Source organism: Gorilla gorilla, chromosome 5 (assembly GCF_029281585.2).
Source record: "Gorilla gorilla gorilla isolate KB3781 chromosome 5, NHGRI_mGorGor1-v2.1_pri, whole genome shotgun sequence".
NCBI classification, from domain to species: domain Eukaryota; kingdom Metazoa; phylum Chordata; class Mammalia; order Primates; family Hominidae; genus Gorilla; species Gorilla gorilla.
In genome coordinates, this window is record NC_073229.2 from 156,871,717 (window position 1) to 156,898,155 (window position 26,439).

The following is a 26,439-nucleotide window of genomic DNA, read 5'->3' on the forward strand; positions in this document are numbered from 1 at the left end:
GAGCATGTCAACAAGCCACTCAACTTATACATTTCAGGAAGAGTATTTTCTCATTCTGAACCATCCGTAAGAAACTACACCTTGAATGCTAATTTCTAATTGAACTTTGAATCTCTTACCCAGATATTATATTTACATGTACCTATAGAGGGCAGCATTCTACAAATTTTTGTAAGACGTGGATTTTTATCCTTCCTCCTCCAGAAAGGAGTGACCCAGCATGAAACAAACTTTACCTTTGCTTGGGAGAAACTAGAACAATTTACAATAGCGGATTTTCCACCATGTGTCATTCAGACCCTTGTTGTGCATCTTGGGAACTCTTGACGGCAGAGCCTGAACATACTGGGTGTGCAGGTGCAGCCTAAGCTTGGCAATTGTCAGTAATAAGAAAGTAACAAGTAACAAAGAAGAAGAATAAGCAAAAGGAAGAGAAGGAAGAGGGGAGGAAGGAAGAGGAGGGGAAAAGGAGAGGAGAAGGAGGGAGAGGAAACATGGAAAGAGAATGAGGAAGAGGAAGAGAAGGAGAAAAAGAAGGAAGGAAGGGGAGGAGGAAGAGCTTTGACTAACCCTGTACTAGTCTCTAGGCTGAGGGAATTACATGAAATCCCATGTTTATTCTCATAGCACCTCTAAATAATAGACGTTGTTTTTAACCATTACTTTACCAAAAAAAAAAAAAAAAAAGAGGAACTGAAAATTAAATCAGTTGCTACTAAGAAGCAGCTGTGGAATTTGATCCCAGATTTGTCTGAATCGAGTTCTAGCTCCTAACCACTACCAAGAATTTGCAAATAAAAATTAAATTAGGCTAGGTGCAGTGGCTTACACTTGTAATCCCTTCACTTTGGGAGGCCAAGTCCAGTGGATCGCTGGAGCCCAGGAGTTTGAGACCAGCCTAGGCAACATGGTGAAACCCCATCTCTACAAAAAATACAAAAATTAGCTGTGTGTGGTGGTGTATGCCTATAGTCTCAGCTAGTTCGGAGGCTAAGGTGGGAGGATCACTTGAGCCCAAAAGGTCGAGGCTGCAGTGAGTCGTGTTCATACCACTGCACTCCAGCCTGGGTGACAGAGTCAGACCCTGTCTCAAAACAAAAAAAAAATAATAATTAATTTAAATTAAAGAGTTTCCCATCTCTTTAGCTGATTTCTCCCACAGACCCTTAAAATACCTGGAGAGGGAAACTACATGAGGCTACTACATGAATGAGAACTTTACTTAACACCTGTCTATGAATGAATGGGTAGACTATTATTAATTAAATGCTAGGCAGGTGAAACAACACAGTAACATTAATTCCAAACCATTTTCAAAATGGTGTTTGTAATTGTCTTAATCTATAAAAATAGTATAACATTTTATCAGCAGTTTCTGAAGATAACTTTCACATATTTATTTCCAGTAAAATTAAATTACAGGTGTGTATTTTAGGAAGTTATTGTCAGGCTATCAGATTTTATTTTCTTACCACAGTGCTTTTGTAATTGATCTCCACAACAACTAGTTTTCCAGTACTAGCTAGGTACACATGATAGCAGGCTTTTCAATTAATTTTTACTCATATTGAGATAACAAACCCTCTGTTAGTTCTATTTAATGGAGCAAAACAAAATTTTACCAAAAACAGGAAGAAAAAAAGTCAACTGGTTCAAAACCAATTTCATTAAATCAACATAATCTAATAAAACAGAATTTCTAATCCTAATATTTTTAACATCTCCAAAGTTTATCCAATCAACATGTCTAGAATGCATCTTGTCCAAATATTAACTATTTATCAGATAATCTACTACCATAGTGACACCTGGGCCCTATTTGCTTTGCCAGGAGTCCAAAGTTTCCAGAAAGTGTGGATGATTAAATAGCTTTTCATGCTGATAAGCACCTTTGCTGTATTTCTATAGCTGGACCACCAAACAGAACTAATTTCAAAATAGCGAGATTAAAAGAGCTCACTCTTCTGTTAACGTATTTTCATTGATCCCTTTAAATTTATTTTCCAAGCCGGAAAAATTCTCTTTCTTTATGTTGCCAGTCTTCTCCTAATGTCCCAAGAAAAATTCTTATTCTCCACACCACATCAACAGATGTGATTAATTATGATCATTGTTCCACATATATAAGTTTAAATATTAATTGTGTACTTTCACCTTAACCCTCACACTGCATTGTATCAAGGTCTGTGCTATTAAAGCTACAAGATTGACTTTGAGGAATGTGGCATATCTCTCTTAGAAAGGTAAGGATGCAATATAAATTTGGCTGTAATAATTGTTAAGCAACAAATCAATATCCAAAACTTAAATGGGCTTGACATTTAAGTCAAGCACATAAGAACATTGAATTCTTAAAGAAGCACAGGGTAGCATTCAGGTAGTTGCTAGTAAGAAAATACTAGCAACATAAAGTGGTAGAGAAAGCAGTAAGCATGAAGTTGAATGATTCTGGTTTAAGGATTTGATACACATAAATTAGGAACTTTGAATGTGACACTCTGCTCTCTAATGTAGAATGGAGAAAAATGTGCCTACCTTGTAAAATATGTAAAACTCATGTTTAAAATGTCTTGTGAACTATAAAGCATTACATACAAAATGTTAATAATGCCTTTCCATTCTCTGGACAAGAGGATAAAGGTAAAATTGCCTTCAGATCCATGGAAAGGATAGGGAATGTATAGACCTTATGTCAGCCTTGCCCTTGAAGGAACAGGTGGTATTGGCTTGTAATTAACAGGTAATAGGGCTGACAACAAAGTAATAGACCAGAAGACAAGTAGTGTAATGATATTATACGTTGGAGAATAAAAGAATGATAACATCAGCCCTGATGTGTCATGGCAGACATGCAGGGGATTACACTTCCTACTTCATTTAAATTTGGCATGGCCATATGACCTGCTTTAACCGATAAAATATGACTGAAAATGACATGCGTCACTCTGGATGAAAGCATTTAAGAGGCATGTGCAATTCCTCCATATTCTTTTCTCATGCTCCAGAAATTATGGAAGCACAGGTTGACAAGGAGGTGACACAAAATGAAAAAAGCCTGTGGTCCTGTGGGCATAGAGGCTAGCTGCCCTGGAGAGGACTCTGCATAAGCAGGAAATAAGCTTTTGTTGTATTAAGCCATAAAATTTTTGGCGTTATTTTTTACTACATCACAACCTAGCCTATGCAGATTAATACAATTTTAAAGAGAAAGTATGGCATGGTTAAAAGGGATATACATTCTTGTTTGTTTTGAGATGGGATCTCACTCTGCATCCAGGCTTAAGTGCAGTGGTGCAAACTTGGCTCAGTGCAACCTCGGTCTCCCAGGCTCAAGTGATCTGCCCACCTCAGCCTCCTGAGTAGCTGGGACTAGGACTACAGAGCCATGCCCACGCCGCCATGTCAAGCTAATCTTTTGTTTTTGTTTTTTTGTAGAGAGGGGGTCACGCCATGTTGCCCAGGCTGGTCTCCAACTCCTCGGCTCAAGCGATCCCGCCTGGGCCTCCCAAAGTGCTGGGATTGCAGATGTGAGCCACTGTGCCAGGTCTAAAGGGGATGTATATTTGAGGTAGAGGGAACTAGGCCTTTTATTCCAGCTCAACAACTTATTGGCTAACCTTGAATATATTACAGATGCCTATATTGCAGTTTATTGGACTATGTTCCAATAAACTCATAATAAGTTGAAAATATTATTAAGTCAAAAAAGTATTTAATACACATAACCTACCAAACATGAGAGCTTAGCCTAGCCTACCATAAATATGCTCAGAACACTTAACACTACCCTACAGTTGGGAAAGATAAACTAACACAAAGCCTATAATAAAGTGTTGAATTTCTCATGTAATGTACTGAATACACTGTGGAGTGTGGTATCAGTGGTTTACTGTTGTGATCACGTGGCTGACTGAGAGCTGCGGCTTGGCTCGCTGCCACTGTCCGGCATCATGAGAGAATATCATACCACATATCGCTAGCCCAAGAAAATATCAAAATTCAAAATTCGAAGTACACTTTCTACTAAATGTGTATGGCTTTTGCATCATCGTAAGTTGAAAATTTGTAAGTCAAAATGTTATAAGTAGGGGACCATAATCCCTTACCTCTCTAAGTCTGAATGTCATCCTGTAGTTTTTATTGTTTTGTAAACTGTTGCAACATTTTTTTTTTAGATTCAGAGGGTACATGTGCAGGGTTGTGACATAGGGTATATTGTGTGATGCTGAGGTTTCCGGTACAAACGATCCCATCACCCGAGTGGTGAGCATAGTACCCAATAGTTAGTTCTTCAACCCTTGCCCCCTCCCTTCTCTTCCCTCCAGTAATCCCTAGTGTCTATGGTTCTCATCTTTATGTCCATGAGTAACCGATGTTTAGATCCTACTTATAAGTGAGAACATGTGGTATTTGGTTTTCTGTTCCTATTCGCTTAGGATAATGACCTCCAGCTCCTTCCATGTTACTGCATAGGACATGATTTTGTTCTTTTTTATGGGTGCATAGTATTATATTGTGTGTATGTATCAATCATTATCCTTTTAAAATGAAATAAATAATGCTTGCTTAACAGGATTGTTTTGTGTGAGAAAGTTCCTAGTTTTCGTAGGTACTTGAAAAGTGCGTATTATTATTATACCTCAGCAACACTAAAACACACTTCAAATATATTTAAAACAAACACAATAACTCCTGTTAGGGCCACTACACATGTGTGGTAGAATGCACTGAGCAAGGTGCTGAGGGGCTGGTCCAGCGTGGGAAAAGAGCAGCCATCCTTTGGAAGGTGTGAAAGGTGGAGCATGCTTTGCCTCCAGAATGTTAGGGTGAGGAGGTCATGGAATACTGTGGGGGCATTTTTGTACTTCACAATTGTTTGGTCTTTTTCTTTCCTTTTTGCAATGTTGAATATTTTGCAGGACCGCGGGTTTAGGGCCAGTGAGAGCATCCTTCACTACACCAGCAGACTCCGGCAACTGGAACCCTCTCCAAGGACTGAGTGCTCTAAGAACCTCAAAGTTCTGTGTTGTTTTTATTTTTTTAAATTTTTATACAGATTATTTGTAGAGATATAAGAGACTTTTCCTCTCCCTTGTTTTCTCCATTAACTTGAAAGTGAATACTTTCAGCAAAAGAAGGATGAAAACACCACAGCAATTTTTGGGGAGGTTTGGCATTTTTTAAGAGAAATAAACAGAAAAGAGTGAATTGAGATGGAGAAAATGTCCTGAGCTGATGCCCACATTATCTTCTTTCCCTCGCCTCTGCTGGCTCCCTAAATCTCTGTTGGAAAATGCTTTGAAGCTCTCCTGTCATCACAAAGATGAATTTAGTAAAGAAAAAAGAAAAGGACCAAAAGCTGGATGAAGACAGTCAGTCTAACAGTACCCCACCGAGCATTCTCTGGTCCCACCTTCTGGGACAAAACCATTCCCCATGACAATTAGCATTGTGTTATCATGATCATAGACCACATTCCTGAGCTACCATCAGCTGCTCGGCTGGCCCTTCTATCCTGATCCTAGCACCTGGGCTCCACTCATCCCAGTGTCCTGTCTCAGAACTGCAAGTGAGTGTCATCAGTCCAGTGTACTCTTGTCTGCAAACCACCAAACACAGTGTCCTGTTGATCCTGCAATTATTGAAGTCTTAGTGGGGTACAAGCCAGAGCAGAGAAATCTTCCTGTCTCTAGCATCTGTGCCCCCAAAATCAATGACTCTAGTAAGCCCAAATTCTCTAAGTTTAAATTGAAACCACAGTCCAGGATTAGGAAAGCTCTAAAATCTTCATGCCTGGCTATGGAAATTTGACAAGTACAGTTGACTCTTGAATAATGTGGGTGTTAGGGGTGCCCATCTGCCATACGGTGAAAAATCCAGGTGTAATTTTTGACTCCTCCCAGATTTAACTATGAATAGCCTACTGTTGACCAGAAGCCTTACCAATAACATAAGTGATTAACACATATTGTATATGTATTATGTATTATTTGCTGTATTCTTACAATAAAGTAAGTTTAAAAAATGGTATTAAGAAACCCATAGAAAATAGAAAATACAATTGTCTGTCTGAAATAGGGGCACCTGCAGCTATAGACCACAATCTATGGTCCATATCAGGCAATTCAACTTTTTCTTATAATGTGACTTTTCTCTGCTTCTTGGAAGCATTTCTACCATCATTAGTGGCACTTCCTGTGGGTCCCATGGTGTTATTCAAGATTTGTGGTATTGCACTAAACACAGTGAAAAATACACAAGAACCCCAAAATCACTTTTTGCTGCAATCTTCAATTTACTGAAGAGGAACTGCTCATGCAAAGACGATTAGTGTCACAGGGCATGAAGCAGAGTCTTGCAACACTTGAGTTCACCACAGTAGCAACAGGAAGGGGCAATAAAGTTATTACAGTAGTACAATATGTAATACCACAGTAAATTTTATGTGGTAATGATTTAATACTGCATCTTTACATATGTTTACATTTGTCTTCATTGCAAATGGGATTATGTGTGGTCTGTAAGTGCATGTGTATTATGATAAATTTTGACTTTATATAATAGAGTTGTATATGTTTTATGGCAATCAATGATAAATTAGTTTCTACATACATTCATTACTTATCTTTTTCTTAATTTTTTCAATATCTCTAAGCTATGTGGTTTGTCCGCAGGATATTTCAAATTGTCACAAATCTCCAAAATATTTTTCAATATATTTATTGAAAAAATCTACATATAAGTGGATGTGTGCAGTTCGAACCTGCATTGCTCAAGTGTCAACTGTACTGAGCTATGAATAGAAAAAAACACTGTAACAGACAGATACTCCTGAGATGCCTGGAGGCTGGAGGAGAATGAGATTATCACCTGGACATCACTGTTAAGCAGAAGTCAGCCCTCTACCACAAGCCAGTTGCTTTTCCCTGTAAGAGGGCATTTTTGAAGGCTGGCTTTTGAAGGAATATATGGTCTGTTTCCTGTGTCAATAGCACCACACCCAAACAAACTTTTTTTTTTTTTTTTTTTTTTTTTAGACGGAGGCTCCCTCCGCCTCCCGAGTTCATGCCATTCTCCTGCCTCAGCCTCTCGAGTAGATGGGACTACAGGCGCCCGCCACCACGCCCGGCTAATTTTTTTATATTTTTAGTAGAGACGGGGTTTCACCGTGTTAGCCAGGATGGTCTCGATTTCCTGACCTCGTGATCCGCCCGCCTCAGCCTCCCAAAGTGTTGGGATTACAGGCGTGAGCCACTGCGCCCGGCCTCTGTCATAGCACTTTTCTAGAAGTAGAGACACAGCTGACTCACGTTTTAGTCTGCAACTGTGTCCAAATGTGGGTCCCCAAATATGCTTTGGCCTGTGTGTGTGGCCATCAGTACATGTACATCTGTGTGTGCACGTTACTCTGCCTTGCCAATTTAAGAAACTTCATATTCAGTTTTTGAAAGTGCCAGGTTTTTATTGTATTTTGGAGAACTCTCATTAGTTCTCCTCCCCTCCCCTTTTCTTTACTCCTTCCCTCTCATCATTGTTTCACGTTAGATCTTGTTACTTTTCCATGACCTTCTCCTTGGGTTCACTAAGAACTCTGGATAAATAGTAGATCTCTGCTGGGCACGGTGGCTCACGCCTGTAATCCCAACACTTTGGGAGGCCGAGGCAGGCGGATCACAAGGTCAGGAGATCGAGACCATCCTGGCCAGCATGGTGAAACCCCGTCTCTACCAAAAATACAAAAAATTAGCCAGGTGTAGTGGCACATGCCTGTAGTCCCAGCTACTCGAGAGGCTGAGGCAGGAGTCTCACTTGAACCCAGGTGGTGGAGGTTGCAGTGAGCCAAGACCATGCCATTGCACTCCAGCCTCGGAGACAGAGCGAGACTCCGTCTCAAAAAAAAAAAAAAAAAAAAAGAAGAAGAAAAAAATAGATCTCACTTTTGAAGGGTACAAGCTTTTGTTTATGTTTAATCTACAAGTTGCCATGATAAAAATGGTATACACAGTAACAGCACTATAATGCAGCACTATTAATTTATAGGTGCTTTCCTCATATTTTAAGATTGGTTTATCATTATCATCATATTTGAAGTGCTACAGATATTTAGATTTACTAGGTCCCATATTTACATAGCATTTTTATCTACTAGGTTTCATTTAAATTACATGAACCCCAAATAGGTAAGAATATTATTAGAACATAGATTTGTTTTTACATTTTCTGTACTTAAAACAATAATTCCATTGCACACTAGAGCATGCTGCCTAAGTATTATTGTAAGTGTAGGATACTCTCCTCATCTAAGAATTTTACTGTCTTTTCAAAAACAAAAATTATGGTGAAAGGTAGGGGTCCAGTTTCATTCTTCTGCATATGGCTAGCCAGTTATCCCAGCACCATTTACTGAATGGAGAGTCCTTTCCCTATTGCTTATTTTTGTCTACTTGGTAAAAAATCATATGGTTGTAGGTGTGTGTATTACACTGTTCTTGCATTACTATAAAGAAATGCCAGAGACTGGGTAATTTATATGAAAAGAGGTTTTATTGGCTCATGGTTCTGCAGACTGTGCAGGAAGCACAGTGCCAGCATCTGCTTCTGGGGAGGCCTCAGGAAGAAGACGACTTACTCATGGCAGAAGACGAAGAAAGAGCAGGTGCTTCACATGGCAAAAGCAGGAGCGAGGGAGAGTAGGGGGACTGTCACGCACTTTTAAATGACCACATCTTGTGAGAACTCATTATCGCCAAGCAGCACCAGGCTGTGAAAGCTGCATCCCCATGACCCAAATGCCTCCCACCAGACCCCCACCTCCAGTATCGGGTATTACAATTCAACATGAGATTTGGGTGGGGACAAATATACAAACTATATCAGTGTGAAGCTTTATTTCTGAGTTCTCTATTCAGTTCCATTGGTCTGTGTGTCTGTTTTTGTATCAGTACCATGATGTTTTGGTTACTGTGGACTTACTGTAGTTTGAGGTTGGATAATCTGATGCCGCTGCCTTTGTTTTTGTTTATTTGTTTGTTTGTTTTGTTTTTTGCTTATGATTGCTTTGGCTCTTGGGGTTCTTTTCTGGTTCATATGAATTTTAAAATAGTTTTTCTAATTCTGTGAAAAATGACTTCGGTAGTTTGGTAGGAATAGTGCTAATCTGTAGATTGTTTTGATAAGATGGATTAAAGATTTAAACATAAGACCTGGGAACTACAAGAATCTAGATGAAAATGTAGGAAATGCCATTCTAGGCATCAACCTTAGGAAAGAATTTATGGCTAAGACCTCAAAAGCAATTGGGACAAAAAAGAAAACTGACAAGTGGAACCTAATTAAACTAATGAGCTTTTGCACAGCAAAAGAAACTATCAACAGAGTAAACAGACAACCTACAGAATGGGAAACAACACTTGCAAACTGCATCTGACCAAAGGTCTAATAAAGGCTTATATCCAGGATGTATAAGGAACTTGAATCAACAAGAAAAAAAAACTCCATTAAAACTGGGCAAAGGACATGAACAGATACTTCTCAAAAGAAGACATCCAAGCAGCCAAGAAAGATATGAATAAATGCTCAACATCACTCATTATCAGAGAAATGCAAATCAAAACCACAATGAGATACAATCTCATACCAGTCAGAATAGCTATTATTTAAAAAGTCAAAAATAACAGCTGCTGGTGGGGCTGTGGAGGAAAGGGAACACTGTACTGTTGGTGTGGGAATGTAAATTAGTTCAGCCACTGTGGAAAGCAGTTTGGAGATTTCTCAAAGAACTCAAAACAGAACTACCATTTGACCCAGCAATCCCATTACTAAGTATATACCCAAAAGAGAAGAAATTGTTAAAAGACACGTGCGCTCGTATGTTCATGATAGCACTATTCACAATAGCAAAGACATGGAATCAACACAGTTGCCCATCAGTGATGGGTTAGATAAAGAAAATATGGTACATATACACCATAGAATACCACACGGCCATAAAAAAGAACAAAATCATGTCTTTTGCAGCAACATGGATGCAGCTGGAGGCCATTATCCTAAGCAAGTTAAGGCAGGAACAGAAAACCAAATACTGCATATTCTCACTTTTAAATGGAAGCTAAACATTTGGTACACATAGATATAAAGATGATAACAACAGACACTAGGGGCTACTACAGCTGGGAAACAGGGAGGGGGAAAGGGCTGAAAACTACCTTTTGGGTATTATGCTTATCACCTGGGTGACAGGATCATTTGCACCCCAAACCTCAGCATTACTGAACATACCCATGTAACAAACCTGCACATGTGCCTCCTGAATCTAAAATAACACTTGAAATTATTGAAATAAAAATAAAAGTGATACATTTGGAACATGCCCAGTACAACCACAGGACAGTGAAGCAGAGGAAATTCGAGGTATCGGCTTTCAGTATAAAATCAAAGTGATGTGTTTCAGAACAGATTTTGACGTTGACATGACTTTCTAGTTGACTTTTTTAGTATTCCTCTTGCTATTCAGAACATTGTGATTAAGAGTCAGTTTCTTTCACTTTTGTTATATACTTATATATTTATATATTTTTGGTATATATTGTGTATAAAACAGATTATTAGGAAAAAAACTTGGTTTCTTCAAAGAATCCAGTAAAGAGGGTGATGTTTTTAAGACCCCTTTTCCTAGTGGTTGCACTTCATGAATTAATAATTCTGGAACTTATGCTGTTTATTTTATTACCTTTTAATGTATGTTCCCCTACAAAGTAAGCTTCTGAAAAATGAATGCAAAAGTCCCACGGGCCGGGCATGGTGGCTCATGCCTGTAATCCCAGCACTTTGGGAGGCCTAGACGGGTGGATCACCTGAGCTCGGGTTTCGAGACCAACCTGACCAACATGGAGAAACCCCATCTCTACTAAAAATACAAAATTAGGCAGGCATGGTGGCGAATGCCTGTAATCCCAGCCTGTAATCCCAGCTACACAGGAGGCTCTGGCAGGAGAACCACTTAAACCCAGGAGACAGAGGTTGCAGTGAGCTGAGATCACACCATCGAATTCCAGCCTGGGCAACAAGAGCAAAACTCCATCTCAAAAAAAAAAAAAAAAAAAAAAAAGTCCCTTGTGTATATTAAAAGGAGATGGTTTTGCCACAAACTGTAGTTAAGGCAAACAGTTAACTTAAATTTACTATGGACCAAAAGTAGAGATTATTAGATTATTTAATTTAATTATTCAATGTATAGAAAGTTTTTTAGTGTAGTGCTTTTCAGACGTAACTATTGGGAGTGTATTTTGAAATACATATCACATATAGCAAAAAGAAAAGGAAAACAATCCTATTTTTTAAATTACATTGCAATATATACAGATATAAATATAAATACATATATTCACTGTGATAGCATCCAAAATGGCCCCCATGAAGCCCCACCTCCTGATATTCTCAACTCTGTTTGATTCTGTCCACGTTGTGCCATTGTTGGTCCATGTGACCAACATCATGTGGAAGAAGAGATGTCACTTCTGTGATTAGGTTTTCAAAGACTGTGGCTTACATCCAAGTTCCCTCGCTCTTTCTCTCATGTGCTTTCTCTCTCAGTATCATTGCTCTAGGAGAAGCCAGATGACATTTTATGAAAGTTTTTCTAGCATCCTACAGAATGGAGGCCTGGCAACCACCGTGAGTGAGCTGAGAAGCAGATTTTCTCCAGCCCCACCCGAGCCTTGAGATGATGGCAGTCCTGGGGACAAGTTAACTACAACTTTCCAAAGGCCCTGATCCAGAACAACTCCACTAAGCCAGTCCCAGATCCTGACCCTAAGAAATGCTATAAGATAATAAATGTTTGTTGTTTTAAGATAATAGTTTGGGGGCAATTCATTACACCACAAGGGAGACCTACTATAGTTGACAACGTTGAGCAAAAAAGAAACACTTAGGATGTTTTTGAAGTTTTTAATAATTCAAGCCTATCACCAACACATCAATATGTTTTCTGTTTTACATTGAAATTATATGAGAATACAGAGAATTGCTCTGAGGATTCCTGTTTCTAAATACATTATGGGCTTTCTTATTTTCTATTAGGTCTTGAAAAAAAGCAAATGTCAGTTAATGTCACCCAAAAGAACAAGGGATTTTACTCAAATATTTCTTGGATGATATAGTACTTTTTAGGAAAAACATCTGCCACAAAAATGTTTGTCTCAAAATGATGTTTTGCTGGCATAGATCACTACTGCAAGTGCCTTGCTCTCCTGTGCAGAAGGGCATGCTTTGCACAGTGCATGGCTGTTATTGGTGCTGTGTAATTGTCCATCATCACAGCACTATGATATTAGTGCTCAGAGTCTATCAGTCAGTTGGGAGATATTTTGGCTTAAATGATGTTCTTTGTTTCACTGAGTTGTGTAATGTCAAGAGATTCTGCTGTTACTAAAATAGAACACATAATGCTATATTAAATACCTAATTTCTTAAAATGGGACTCTCTGGTTTTCTAATTCCAGAGGAATTCAATGATCTAAGGGTTTCACTATCAATCCATCAGCAATCCTTCTCTAAGAGTGTCTATTGGAGTCTTGAGGACCCAGACCAGCTGAATATTCTTACCAGGTAAGCCTTTTGTTGAAGCTTCAGATTACAGTAGAAAACAGTAGTGGTGGGGAGAGGAACAGGAATGGGTCTTTGATTCATTTGCCAGGGCTGCCTAACAAAGTACCATGGACTGGGTGACTTAAACAATAGAAATTTATTTCTCATAGTTTTGGAGGCTGGAAGTCCAAGATCAAGGTGTTGGCAGGGTTGGTTTCTTCTGAGGCCCTCTCTTCTTAGCTTGTAAAGAGTTGTCCTTCCTCTGTGTCTCCTTATGGTCTCCCTTTGTGCCTGTTGTGCCCTACTCGCCTCTTCTTTTATGATCATCAGTCATATTGAATTAGTGTCCATCCTAATGACCTTATTTTACCTCTTTAAAGACCCTGTCTCCAAATACAATCACATTCTGAGGTGCTTCAACATGTAAATTTTGGGGAGACATTATCAACCCACAAGAGAATCAAAATGTATTGTTTAGGTAAAAAACTAAAAGAGCAAACAAATAAAATCATTGGAAATTTTCAGCAGAGCTGAATAAGTGATATGTAATATAATAAAAGTGGTAACAAGAGCAGCCTTCTTGTAAGTAAATTTTATGATAGTTCTTATATGTTTTCTAGCCGTAGTTTTTATTTCTTCTGCGTAAAAGATTTGTGATACTTATTTGATATAATTAGCTCACTTCCAAGAAAGACCAATGTTCAAATATAGTTTTTTAAATAAAATCTACATTAACAGATAATTTATTAAGTTTATATTATCTGGTGTGTGTGTGTTTGTCTAAATAAAGAGAAACTAGTAATTCACTTATACTAGAGGATAATATTAACCCGGACCAATCTTTCTTTTCTCATCCACCATTTTTTAAATTATTCCAAATAAAAAAGAGAAAAAGTCAATATTCTACCCACTTAATGAGCATACAATAGGTGCTATAACTATTAGCATTATTATTCTTGCTTGTGCTGTGAGGCCTGATGAAGCATTTGATGCCCAGTCCTTCTCATACAACCTCCCAAACAGAGTTACTGTTAAGACAGGTCCGGATGTTGGCTTCAGACTAAACAAGCGTCCGTCAGTTGACACCTGATTAAAACAAAAAAGTAGGCAAAGGCTACCTTCAAGTTTTACAGTCCCATAAATCACTTTTAAAATTTACTATAACAGAATGAAGAAACAAAAATACTGGCCAAATTCCATTCTATCAGAAAAATTTGAAATGTTGCCAAGTACAAGAAAAACTGGAGCTATGAAACTGGCACTGATTCATTTATTAGTGAGATGCCCGTAATCAATGTCTTCTAATTTACTTGCCTGTGGAAGCGCCGTAAGAGTTAATAAACACAAACCAGTGGATTTGGCAGTATACAGAAGAGAAACCTAGTCCTCTCAGACAAGATAAAGACTCCCCACAATGGCCCGAAGCAATTGACTAACAGGGATTTGAACTGAGCATCTGTCATCTCCTGTCTCTTGCTCACCACAACCTCCTCACCATTCCATTGTCCTCCCACACCCCAGCAGTGGTTTCTACCAGGAACGGGGAGTGGGAGGAGAACTTGCAGGAAGTCAGCGAAAGAATGTGGCTGGGCAGAGCACATGTGAAGCAAGGGATTATTTCTGAACTTTAAAAAGTTTTTGCATTTTTGCCAACATCCGCCACTGTCAAATTCTCTCTTCTTCAGCTTTTCCTTGTCTCTTTTCCTTCTATCATCACACAGAGCCTTAACTCACTCGACGAGAGGGACTCCTTTCAACTTCCCTAGGCCATCACTCCCCAGTGATCCTAAGGGGCTCCAATGGCACTGGTTCTGAAACTCCTCTCGTTGAATCTTCTTTCTGCTTGGAAGACTTTAAACTCCCTATAATCCCCAAAATAAGATATATATTTTTTTATTCTCAAGGACACAGTAATTATTATGTTAAGAATTTCCAGACAAGAAATGCAGCCTGCTCAATGTCCTTCATGATCCCCAAGGATAATCTTACCCTTTCTAAATGGAAATTTGTATGATATTTGTAAGCACTTGAGCAGATTTTTATATCAAAAAGTGCTTCCTCTTACATGAAACTAATTGGCAATATTCGAAGATTCTTACCTGAAATTCTCCAGGTGCAAGCTGATTTTCACTCAGCAACACCTCAGGAAAGACATACTGGGTTCCGAAAGTGCCACTGAGGGAGAACATTTCAAACCTGGTAGAAGCTGTTTCAGCTGAGTCACCGCAAGTGTTTAAATTAGTCGTTTTACATTTCAACAGGGTACAAATCTAGGGAAGTCATGAAAACCAGTAAGTCATAAGAAAGTCATGTGGGATATGTGAATTTGCTTGATTTAATCATTTCACGGTGTGTACACATATCAAAACATCACATCATACACTGTAAAGATATACAATTTTCATTTGTTAATGACAATAAAGCTAGGATAAATTTTAAAGATAAAAATAGAATAAAATAATTAAATAAACTGCTAGATGCTCTTAAAAAAAACATGAGAAAGTCAACTGAAATACTCTCTTGATCTAAAAAAATGCCTATGCCACTTTATTTGGTAAAATAATGTTACTTCTTCATTAGAGTTATCCAGTTTATCACTGAATAATTAATACAACTAATAATAAAAATAAAGGGCTTTAAGCCCCAGTGCCTCCTGCAATTCACTGTCAAAAAGATTAGCCATGTAAAAGCAATCAGATCCTTGGCCTATAGCCATGAACAGCTATATCTTCATTGTTCTCAAGTTACTAATGATTTTAATTATCAAGAATTTAAAATGTGTTTAAAGGTTTAATTTAGGCACCTGTGTAAATCATATCTTATTGCCTGTTTCACACAATAAAAGAGCTTCAGAGTTGTAATGAGCCCTAGAGTTGACCTAGAGGCAACCCCTGTAATCTGGAAAAGTCATATCTTCTATACTGTGCAAGAACTGAAACACTTCTCCATTAAGTTTTTCTTCCACTATAGTACGTAGCTATTCGAATATAAAATCTAAGTATGTGAGTCATCTCACCATGCAGATGAAAAGTTTCCAAAAGGAGATCCATATTCATTTAATGCCATCTGTACAGCATATTCCAAGTCACCTTCATCTCTTCCTTCACTAAAGCAGTAGCCGCTAACTGGTCTTATTGTTTCCACTTTGCAGGTGGAAAGTAATCACTTCAGTGCAAGTGTATTAAGATGGGATAGAAGTAACTTTCAGGTAAAGATAGAATGAACATATGCTTCAATTTTATTTCCTACAATCCTTCAAAAGAACACTAATTTTTTTAACCCACAAAGGTAGGAAAATAGGATGATAGACCATAACACAGTTTTAAAAACTAGGATGTTGATACAAAAAGTAGTAATTGATTTAGCAGACCCAAGAAAACCAGGTCCTAAACTAGCAGTAGAAAGAGCCAAGAATCAACCCTATCTACACTGCAAAGCACTCAAATTAATCACTGCGACTGCTCTATACCTAGAGCTAGGAGTAAAGTTGTGGCAGTCAAAGGAAAATAAATGAGCAGAAAGTTGTGAAGGATGCCTTGGATACTAAGTCCTCCAAAAAACCAGGTAACTGATCCTCCCCTACTCCAGTAAATAACGGAGAATGTTTCCAGAGAGGGTAAAGTGGATGGTCTTTAGATGAAAGTTTAAGAGACATAGTTGAAGGGGATTACCTGAATAAATAACACTGAATGTTGAAAATGTTCCCCCTCCACCCCCACCCACACCTTGCAAGGCCATTTTCCTCACTTGGATCCCTAATGCTGTCAGCAAGGATTCATCTTTCAGGAATAGGGTTGCCAGGTAAAACACAGGACAAGACTCCCAGTTAAATTTGAAGTTCAGATACACAACAAATAATTTTTTAGTATAAGTATGTCTTAAATATTGAATGGGACATACTTACACTTTTTTAAAAAAATGTTTATCTGGGCTGGGAGCAGTGGCTCCCACCTGTAATCCCAGCACTTTGGGAGGCCGAGGCAGGCGGATCACTTGAGGTCAGGAGTTCGAGACCAGCCTGACCAACATGGAGAAACCCCATCTGTACCAAAAATATAAAAAATTAGCTGGGAGTGGTGGCATGAACCTGTAATCCCAGCTACTTGGGAGGCTGAGGCAGGAGAATTGCTTGGACCCGGGAGGCAGAGGTTGCAGTGAGTGGAGATCATGCCACTGCACTCCAGCCTTGGCAACAGAAAGAGACTCTCTCAAAAAAAACAAAGTTTATCTGAACTTCAAATTTACCTGGAGATCCTGTATTTTTATTTCCTAAATTAGGCAACTGATTCAAGAAGGAAATTAGAAGAATCTTGAAACCTGGGACACCTGACCATCCCAAGAGGAAGTCTCCAAAGACACTTACCTCAGATTTCCCCACAGCAAAAGGTCCAGCTAGATCATTCTATCATGAAGCTCAAAATTGGCAAGTGTTACTCACATGGTCAGAATTTTCTATGAGTTTTTGGTAATCCCCAAGAGTTACCAGACATGTGAGAAAAACTTATTGCATGAAAAAGCAAATAAAAAAGCAGATAAAAGCAACTTGAAGGAAGCAGGGGGGAGGAGCTTCAATAAAAAATTTCCTAAATAGCCTCAGAGAGAGAAGAAAAAATAATACATGCACAAAACAACAATAAGTGTTGAAACTCCGAAGACAAGAAAAAAGAGTTCTTGAAAATTAAGAACATGTTAACAAAAATAAAAGATTCAGTACAAGATTTGGAAGATCAAGAGGAGGAAATCTCTCAGAAAGTAGAGGAGAAAAATAAAGTAGTAAAAAATAGCAGAGAAAATGTCGGAAAATTAGTGCCCCAATCCAAGAGGCAGAAGATCCCAATAATAAGAGTTTCAGAAAAAGAGAAAAGAAAATAGAAAGGAAGAAATTCTGCGTGCATTCTGGGGAAGGTGTGGAATGAGGAATACACATACAAAGAATCAGGAATCAGAAGAACTTCAGAATTCTCAATAGCAACGTAAGATGGGAGGATATAATACATTCACAATCCTGAAGAAAAGTCATAACCACCTTTGAATTCCATGCCCAGGGAAATACTTAACTAAATTTAAGAGGAAAGGCAGTTTCAGACCAGTGAGTCTCAAAAATCTTGCATCCCGATCACTCTCTTTCCGGAAACTGTTAACAACAAGAAAGAGGGCACAAGCCCAAAACAAGGAAGATGGGGAACAGAAAACAGGAAATCCACACAGGGAAGTGGTAAAGAAAAATCTTCACCATGAGGATAAAGGGAGATTCCAGGATGACTCCTATCGTATACAAGGCATGGAGAGCAGCCAGTTCAGATTAGAGCAATGTGACTAGACAGCGTTGACTACAACAGAACAAAGGAGCAAATAAAGGTAGAAGGAGAAAAACAGAGAACCTAAAACAAGGAAATAGCTAAGAGAGCATTCCTAGGATGACAGTAAAGGAAATCTCAATATGACAACTGTGCAGAATGACTAGAGGGAAACCAGTGCAGAGAAAGGCTATTATTTTTAGCTCAAGATAAACTTATGAAAATGATATTGTGGAAAAATTATTCTGAGATGCTGTTGGAAGATATGGGGTTTTAACAAAAAGTCAAAGAAAATTAACGAAATTTAAAAAAATAAGGCAATTAATAACTTTAGGAAAAACAAAGAAAAACTATAAAAGCAAAACTCTGAGTGATGTTTGCAATGACATACTGATATAAACAAAATTATGCATATTCGCTATAAAATGCTTGGAAAATCTGTGTGGCAAGATAGGGGTTTATTTCACTTTTACCTCTCTTTGTGTCTCTTCCCTTGGTTTGGAGGTAGCTTTTGGTGATAATCGAGATTTTTCAAGCATAATATATCATCACAGTTAGACTACGAAAAATTATAAATATAATATTATACCAAAATTCCTTATCTTCAATACCAAAATCCAAAATCTTCTGAAAATAAAGGATTTTTGTAACCCACTGGCACATTGGCATTAAGACCTAACTTGAATTAACATAAGGCTATAACATTTTTATTCAAGCTATTTAAGGTGAATAATCCCATGTTTTCCAATAGGTATATTAATATGTTTGATTCTGGGTATTTTCCCAGACTCTGCTGGTAATATCAAGTAATATGTATTATTATCTTTAAATAGGAAGATTCCAAAACATATCTGGTACCAATCGTTTAGATGAAATATCACCGTCTAGCAAGATAAACAGAAAGCTTGGTTTTACTTGACAAAGCTAACCTACCTCACAACACTATGAAAGAACTTCCCACAACTCTCTTTAGGTAGAGCCAAGACTCTGGAGGAGGTAAAAAGGTAGGAAAAGATTGAGGAGGCAGGAAGGAAAAGGAGGGAAGACGAGCTAAGAGATTACTCTCTTGTTTTGTGAGCAACTTTTTTTAACTTAAAAATAATACATCACAATTTATATTTTAATTTTAAAAATTTATATAGCAATATAATACCACATGAATGTCACATATATAAGGCTATATATGTTAATATACCATATGGTATATGGTAATAATTTTATGGCAATAAATGTTCTTCTACAATATAATTCATTTAATTTCCAGTTGTTGGACATTTTGTACCTGTGTTCATGATACTATTTTTCCCTCTTTCCTCCAGCACCTTGGAACACTGAGTAGGAGTAATGATTCCTTGTATATTTTATTTTATTTTGAGACAGAGTCTCACTCTGTTGCCTAGGCTGGAGTGCAGTGGCACAATTTCAGCTCACTGCAACCTCTATCTCCCAGGATCAAGCAATTCTCCTGTCTCAGCCTTCCAAGTAGCTGGGATTGCAGGCGCCTGCCACCATGCCTGGCTAATTTTTGTATTTTTAGTAGAGACAGGTTTCACCATGTTGGACAGGGGTCACAAACTCCTGATCTCAGATGATCTGCCTGCCTTGACCTCCCAAAGTGCTGGGATTACAGGCCACTGCACTGGACCTGATTCCTCTCATATGTTATGTATTTTTTCCTTTTGTAGCTCTTTCTCTTAGACCTACAAAGGCAATCAAGGCTCTCTCGTTTGTTGAGAAACACACACACACACACACACACACACACACACACATACACACAAACACACACATTTCTCCTGACCATGAGTCTCTGTTAAACCATTGTCTTGCTTCTCTTCTTCTTGTCTCAGATAAGATTTCTTGGGGAAAAAAATGCATTCACTTCCCTTTGACTTTTCAACCCAATATAATCTGCCCATCATCCTATCATTATGAGCTCAGAAAATTCTGCCAAAATTATAGTCAAAAATGCTAATAATGGTCAATGTATTGTGTTAATACACCTCATGATTTCTTTCTTCCAAGAGTCTCTACTTCCTTGGCATCTACCAGATGTTCTCTTTTTAAATTTTCCTTTATTTCTTAATTGTATTTGCAGGTTTCTTGTCCTCTGTCCTTTCCTGCCCCAAATGCCGAAGCTCCCAAAGGTTCTACTTTGTCAATAGTTCTTTACTGTCAGTACAGTCTCCTTTGTCGTATCATTCACTGTTGTTTGCTTAATCGCCTCTTGTATCTTGCTGATTTTTGAAACAATATTTCTAATTCTAGTATCTCCCTTAAGCATCAGACCAAAGTATTCAACAGACAACTGGCTGGGTCCAGCTGAATGTCTCATAACTACTTCAAAACCAGCACATCTATAACTGAACTGTGCCTCTACCCACTGTCAGTGAGTCTGCTCCTCTCTTGCCTCCTGATCTGTCAGATGCATCTCACCCACCCAGCCATTCTTGCCAGAAACCTGCCACATTCTGGACTCTCCATTCCGTTTTCCTGTTCCACATCAAATTGGCCACTGAGTTCCATTTTCTAAATATGTCTAGACTCCATGCCCTGCTTTTATTCCAACAAACACAATCTTGGTCCAGACCCTTAATAAGACTATTTTAATAATCTAGTCTTTTGGGTCTTTGCTCCATCATCTACAGAGTAGTAAAAATGATATATTCAAAGGTAGATCTGACCACATCATTCCTTCACTGGACCACTTCCACCAGCTGACCATCACCCACAGAATAAAGGCTGAATCTTAAGTGTGCTAGGTAAGATCCTGCAGGGCAGGATGTTGCTTCCAGGCTTATTTCCCACCAAACCCAGCTTCGCAAGCCATGCCTCAGTTGCCTTAGTAGCACTGACCTGTTGCTGTTCCCTGCAGACCCTGCTCCTGCCTGCATCCACACCCTTGTTCATGCTCTTCACACCACAAAGAATCCCCTCCTACTGTTTTTCACCTGGATAATAGCATCAGCTCCAGAAACTTCCCTGCATTCCCAAATTAATCTAAGTGGAGCTCTTTAGTACTCCTCCAGCAAAATGTGCATTCTACGGACAATCACATGCCAACCTATGCTGAAATTATCTGTTCAAATGTCTTTCTCCATTACTAAAGACTGAATTCTTCAAGAGGAGGATCTATGCTTATTTATCTTCATATCATTAACACTAAATAAATACCTGGCATATAGTAGGCCTTTATTTGCTAAAACGAAAAAGTATTGTTAGAGTAGTTATCATAGAGCAAACAAAATACTGTGCAGTCGGCATAATTTCAGCACTCAAGGGGTTCTCAGTCTCAAATAAGTAAGTGAATACTATGACATAATATGTCTTTGATAAAGCTAAGCATAGGGTGTCCTGGGAGCACATAAAGGATGTACTTAACTCACCTGGAGAGGTAGGAGTATCTCTGTGGGAAATATCCAGGAACCCCCCTTGGTGACGATAACACCGGAAAAGTGCTATGAAAGATTAGTAGGTGGGGCTCGCCATGGATAAAGGACCAAACAATCTGTGCAAACACCTTGAGGTTCTGCATATGCTAGCAAATAGGAGATGGGAAAATATTTCAATATTGCAGAAGCCCAGGATTTATGTAAGTAGAAGTGAGATTAGAGGATAGAGAATAGGAAGGGACCACACATCTAGACTTTGTGTGTCTTTCATGTTAAGAAATTTGATTTGTCAATTAGAAGTCAGTGAAGAATTTTAAGCCAGACAGTATTATAATCAAAAACAGCTTTTTGTGATTTCTGTAACTACAATATGGAGAACTGACTGGATGGAGCTGAGATTGTCAGACTGTCAATAGGAAGCCCTGTTAAGTGAGATAAGATGGGGGCCAGACCAAGGAAGAGAAGAGAAGAATGAGAGGACCATGGAGGCCACTTGCGAGCAATGAGAGATTGGATCTTTGCAGCACTAAACCATTCCATTGAACTATCTTGGTGGTCAACCCCATTCATATCCAGGGTATACTTAGTGTCAAACTCTTTATAAAGCAAGATAGGCATTTGTGAACATATAAGGAAAATGGCTTAATTTGTTCAGGCAGGAAATAAAATGGGTTTTCAATGAACTCCTGTTATAATGATTTGTAATTTGAATATTTATTTTTAATACTGCTACTGCAAGTAAATGTCCTGCCTTTTCCCAATCAGCTTAAAATTGAACTGACATCTAAGATTTCAAGGTTTAGCAAATAGGCAGGGCACGGTGGCTCATGCTTATAATCTCAACACTTTGGGAGGCTGAGGTGGGCGGATCACCTGAGCTCGGGGAGTTTGAGACCACCCTGGCCAATATGGTGAAACTCTGTCTCTACTAAAATACAACAACAACAAAAAAATTAGCCAGGCGTGGTGGAACTCGCCTGTAGTCCCAGCTACTTGGGAGGCTAAGCCGTGAGAATTGCTTGGCCGAGGAGGCAGAGCTTGCAGTGAGCTGATGCACCACTGTACTCCAGCTTGGGCTACATAGTGAGACTCTGTCTCAAAAAAAAAAAAAAAAAAAAAGATTTAGCAAATAAATTTAGCCTGTATTTGTAGGCTTCCCAGCTAAAGTTGAATTTCAAATAAACAACAAAATTTTTAGCATACATAAATCCCCAAAAGTGTGATATACTTATACTAAAAAATCATTCATTATTTATCTAAACTGTATATTTAACTGAGTGTCTTTATTTTATCCAGTAACTCTTCTGACATCAAAATATTACCTGTAGATAATAGCGCCCTTCCACAGTGTGCAGTCCGTCAAATGCCCCTAGAGCGTACACTTCATTTGGTATGTTCTCAGACATTTTGTAGCTTAGATGACAGCAGAGATCTTTCTGACAAACTGTATAATTTCCTGCAACTCCTGTGAGCTTCACGAAAGTGAATTCATCAAAAAAGACAGTGCCTTTAAATTCCTTGTTTCCTGACGAGAGCGCTTCTATACTGCTGGCATAGGAAGTCCAGTTTACCACTGCAGAATGGGATGGGTGGGAATCCAGTTGCGAGAGGAGGAGTTTTCCCTCTTCTGTCTTCATATCATAATGAAATGCTCTTGAAGAATTGGATGCATAGATGCCACTTCCTGGAAGTAATAAGTTGAAAACATCATTTGAAATTGGAAAGTAAAAAGGGATTTCATAATTGTTATTACTATTTTAACCTCATATTCACATTTTACTCTCTCTAAGTTATATGTTTTATTAATTTCAGTAAAACATGCTGATAAAGACAGAGAAGTGAGAGGAAATCAATTAAAGTATGAAACCAAGAAGCCAAGAAGGGAGAGTTGTATGTAAGAAGTCATATATTTTGAAAAAAAAATCAAGTTAAATAAAACCAAATAAATCTACAAAACAATTTAGACTGAGATTGATTCTATAGCATATTAACAGCTAGATGTTCAAAAATTAAGAGCTGGAAAACATTGTATTAAGGAGTATGCGTTAGCTAGAAAAACATGGTTTTTTTTTTCTTTTCTTTTCTGATTACATCAGCCTGCATATCTTTAAGATCACACATTACCTGTCATTTTCTTTGAGGGGTAATGTATGTTGGATGCAAGGAAATTGACCCTCATGCCCATAGCCCAAGCTGAGTGGAATTCAACAGCTGACAAATGTGGTAAAACATTCATCCAAGCTGTTGGGAATACTATGGTGTCCACGTGGAAATCTTTCACCAAGGTAACAGCAGGATCATGGAAGAGTATATCAAAGCATGTGAAAATGCCAAAACTTCCAAAGGTGGTATTGAAAGTCACAATCTCAGGCTCCTTGGGTACATTGAATTGATTTTCACCCATGAAAAGGTTTTGCTGCAATAAACAGAAGATAAAGAGAAAAAAAATTATTTTAGGAAGTTGATCTGGACATCACAGTGTGGGAAAAAGTACAAGCTCACATCTTAGTGCCAATTTCATCTATGATCAGTGTTTTCATGGGAAATGAGTTTGCTTTAAAGAATCAGAGGCCATTCTAGCTAAATTGGGCCTTTAGTTCAGTCTCCACATTACAAATATGTACATGGGTATCTTTATCTATAAAGACCCACTGGAATCTTATAAGACATAAAATAGATTGCTTCTGTTTGCCAAGTAGACTTAACTGTTTTCCTTGGCAAGGAACTTTGTTTGTTCCATTCTCCTCAAGACAGAGTCTATGTGGTAAGCAGTTTTTCATTCTAGCCTTGACCCATTGCCAGGGTATGCCTTTAAAAGGACAAAGTCCAAAAGGCAACATTAGGCAACATAATGCATGTGGCACTTTCTGACTGCTACACACTCCTGAAAACACACTCCTGTATTCTTATATGTACACGGAACCCCTTAAGCCTCTTTATAGGAGCTTTCCACACTTTATCATTACTTTCTATGCTTTGCCCCTACTCGATTTCTAAAGTGTGCTTATCATTATCAATAACATATTTTTCTCCTTGCCCACTTTATTTCATTAGGCATTAACTAATTGGATTATTTGCAAATTAATTTTACCTTATGGTAGCGTGCCACCAGTTTTCCTTGAGAATCAAATACCACATCAGTGTTGTATTGGTAACGGCCATCAGGGGGACACTGAGGATCACTGGTATTGCATGGCTTCTTGTCCCCAATATTTGCCACAACATAGATAGAGTTGTTCTTGGCCAGGCAGCTGAGTCTTTCTTGTACTGGGGTCTGGCCAAATCTGATATATGTTTATTGGAGGAAAAAAATCTTTGTAAATCAATCTTAACTTTCAACAAAATCCTGAATGATAGTTGCCTAAACCTATTATTTGATATATTCAAAAATAAATTCTAAATAACAATAATTAGAAGAGAAGTATTAAGACAAGAAAGGAGTTCAGAGGAAGCCCATGCTTGAGTAAAATTGGTTGTAGGAACCTACTGTAGGATAAGATTCCAGACCACGTATTTTTTCTTCATAGCATTTATCGTAATCTATAGTCATATTTTCACTTACGTGTTTGTCTTATAATGTCTGCAGCATCCTGTGGATATCATAGGTCAATGACTTACATATCCTGTTTACTAAAATTATGTCTAACAGAAGAGAGGCATTAAAAAATATCTTGGGGTGGGTGTGGTTGCTCATGCCTGTAATTCCAGCACTTTGGGAGTCCAAGGAGGAAGGATTGCTTGAGCCCAGGAGTTTAGGACCAGCCTGGGCAACAAAGCAAGACTGTCTCTCTACAAAAAATGAAAAAAAAAATAGCCAGGCATAGTGGTGTGTGCCGTAGTCTCAGATATTTGGGAGACTGAGGTGGGATGATTGCTCGAACTTGGAATTTTGAGGCTACAGTGAGTTCCACTGCATTCCAACCTGGGCAACAGAGCAAAACCCTGTCTCAAAAAACAAATTTTGGGGGGCCAGGTGTGGTAGCTCATGCCTGTAATCCCAACATTTTGGGAGGCCGAGGTGGGTGGATCAGCTGAGGTCAGGAGTTCGAGACCAGCCAGACCAACATGAAGAAACCCCGTCTCTACTAAAAATACAAAATTAGCTGGGCCTGGTGGCGTGCGCCTATAATCCCAGCTACTCAAGAGGCTGAGGTGGGAGAATTGCTTGATCTTGGGAGGCAGAGGTTGTGGTGAGCTGAGATCATGCCATTGCACTCCATCCTAGGCAACAAGAGTGAGACTCCATCTCAAAAAAATTTTTTTTTGAATGAGTTAACAAAAATTTAGAGGTAGAGGGATGCTGGGAAGATAGCAGAGCAGGGAATTTTTCTCCCCACCTAGATAACAAATGCACTGTTGGAATCTGTCTAATATTACTATTTGGGAGCTCTAGTGCTTGCAACTTCCAGAAGAATGCTTGGAAGGTAACTTACAGTTAATTTCAGTCCATTTTAGCTCTTAGCTCAATAGCGGTTACCAATTCCTCATCCCCTGTCCCTGTGACAGGCTGCCATGTCTGTGTTCCTAAAGCAGCTTGCAGGCAGCTTATGGGAGCAGGGTGGACAATAATGACCTTGTCTTTCAAATATACGAGATCTGCATTCTGATCACTAATTGCTGCTTCTGATCATGGAGGTACAAACGCAAAGGCAAGCAGCTATTGTTGTGTATACATACAGACACACCATTTTTGCAGGCCCTCTTTCTGGCTGAAGTGGCTTCCAGGAGATTTAAAGAACCAGTGTCTTATTTATTTATTTATTTTCTTTTTTTCTCCTTTGGATAGTGAGACATTTAAGGAATAAGCAATTAAATGTACAGGGAAATTTAGAAAGTCGCCATACATGCCCAGGGAAAGGCACAGACTCATAAAAGTTCTAAGAAGACCTTAAATTTACATCTCAAGCTGATCCTCAACACAAACATCCTACAACAACAAAACAAACAAACAAACAAACATAGCAAACCCAGAGAATCTGATTCCCAGAGTAACCATGTGATAAGATTCAAATGTCTAGTTATCAACCAAAAAAATCACAAATCATACAAAGAAACAGGAAAGTATGACTCACTCAAAAGAAAGGAAAAATAAACCAACTAAAATCATCCCTGAAAAGGACCACATGACAGACCTACTAAACACAGACTTTAAAACAATGGTT

General features: G+C 38.5%; 1 protein-coding gene across 1 annotated transcript in view; it reads right to left on the reverse strand.

Annotated features, from left to right (window-relative positions):
* Window positions 1-11,935: 11,935 nt before the first annotated feature.
* Window positions 11,936-26,439, reverse strand: part of LOC101125335 (pantetheinase) — a 32,482-nt gene continuing 17,978 nt past the window's right edge. Inside the window, exons 3-7 of the mRNA XM_004044695.3 lie at window positions 24,369-24,561; window positions 23,402-23,693; window positions 22,600-22,961; window positions 14,688-14,858; window positions 11,936-13,674 (exon numbers count right to left, since the gene is read on the reverse strand). Coding sequence (XP_004044743.1) covers window positions 13,492-13,674; window positions 14,688-14,858; window positions 22,600-22,961; window positions 23,402-23,693; window positions 24,369-24,561 — 1,201 coding nt within the window. The 3' untranslated portion in view covers window positions 11,936-13,491. The remainder of the gene's footprint in view (window positions 13,675-14,687; window positions 14,859-22,599; window positions 22,962-23,401; window positions 23,694-24,368; window positions 24,562-26,439) is intronic.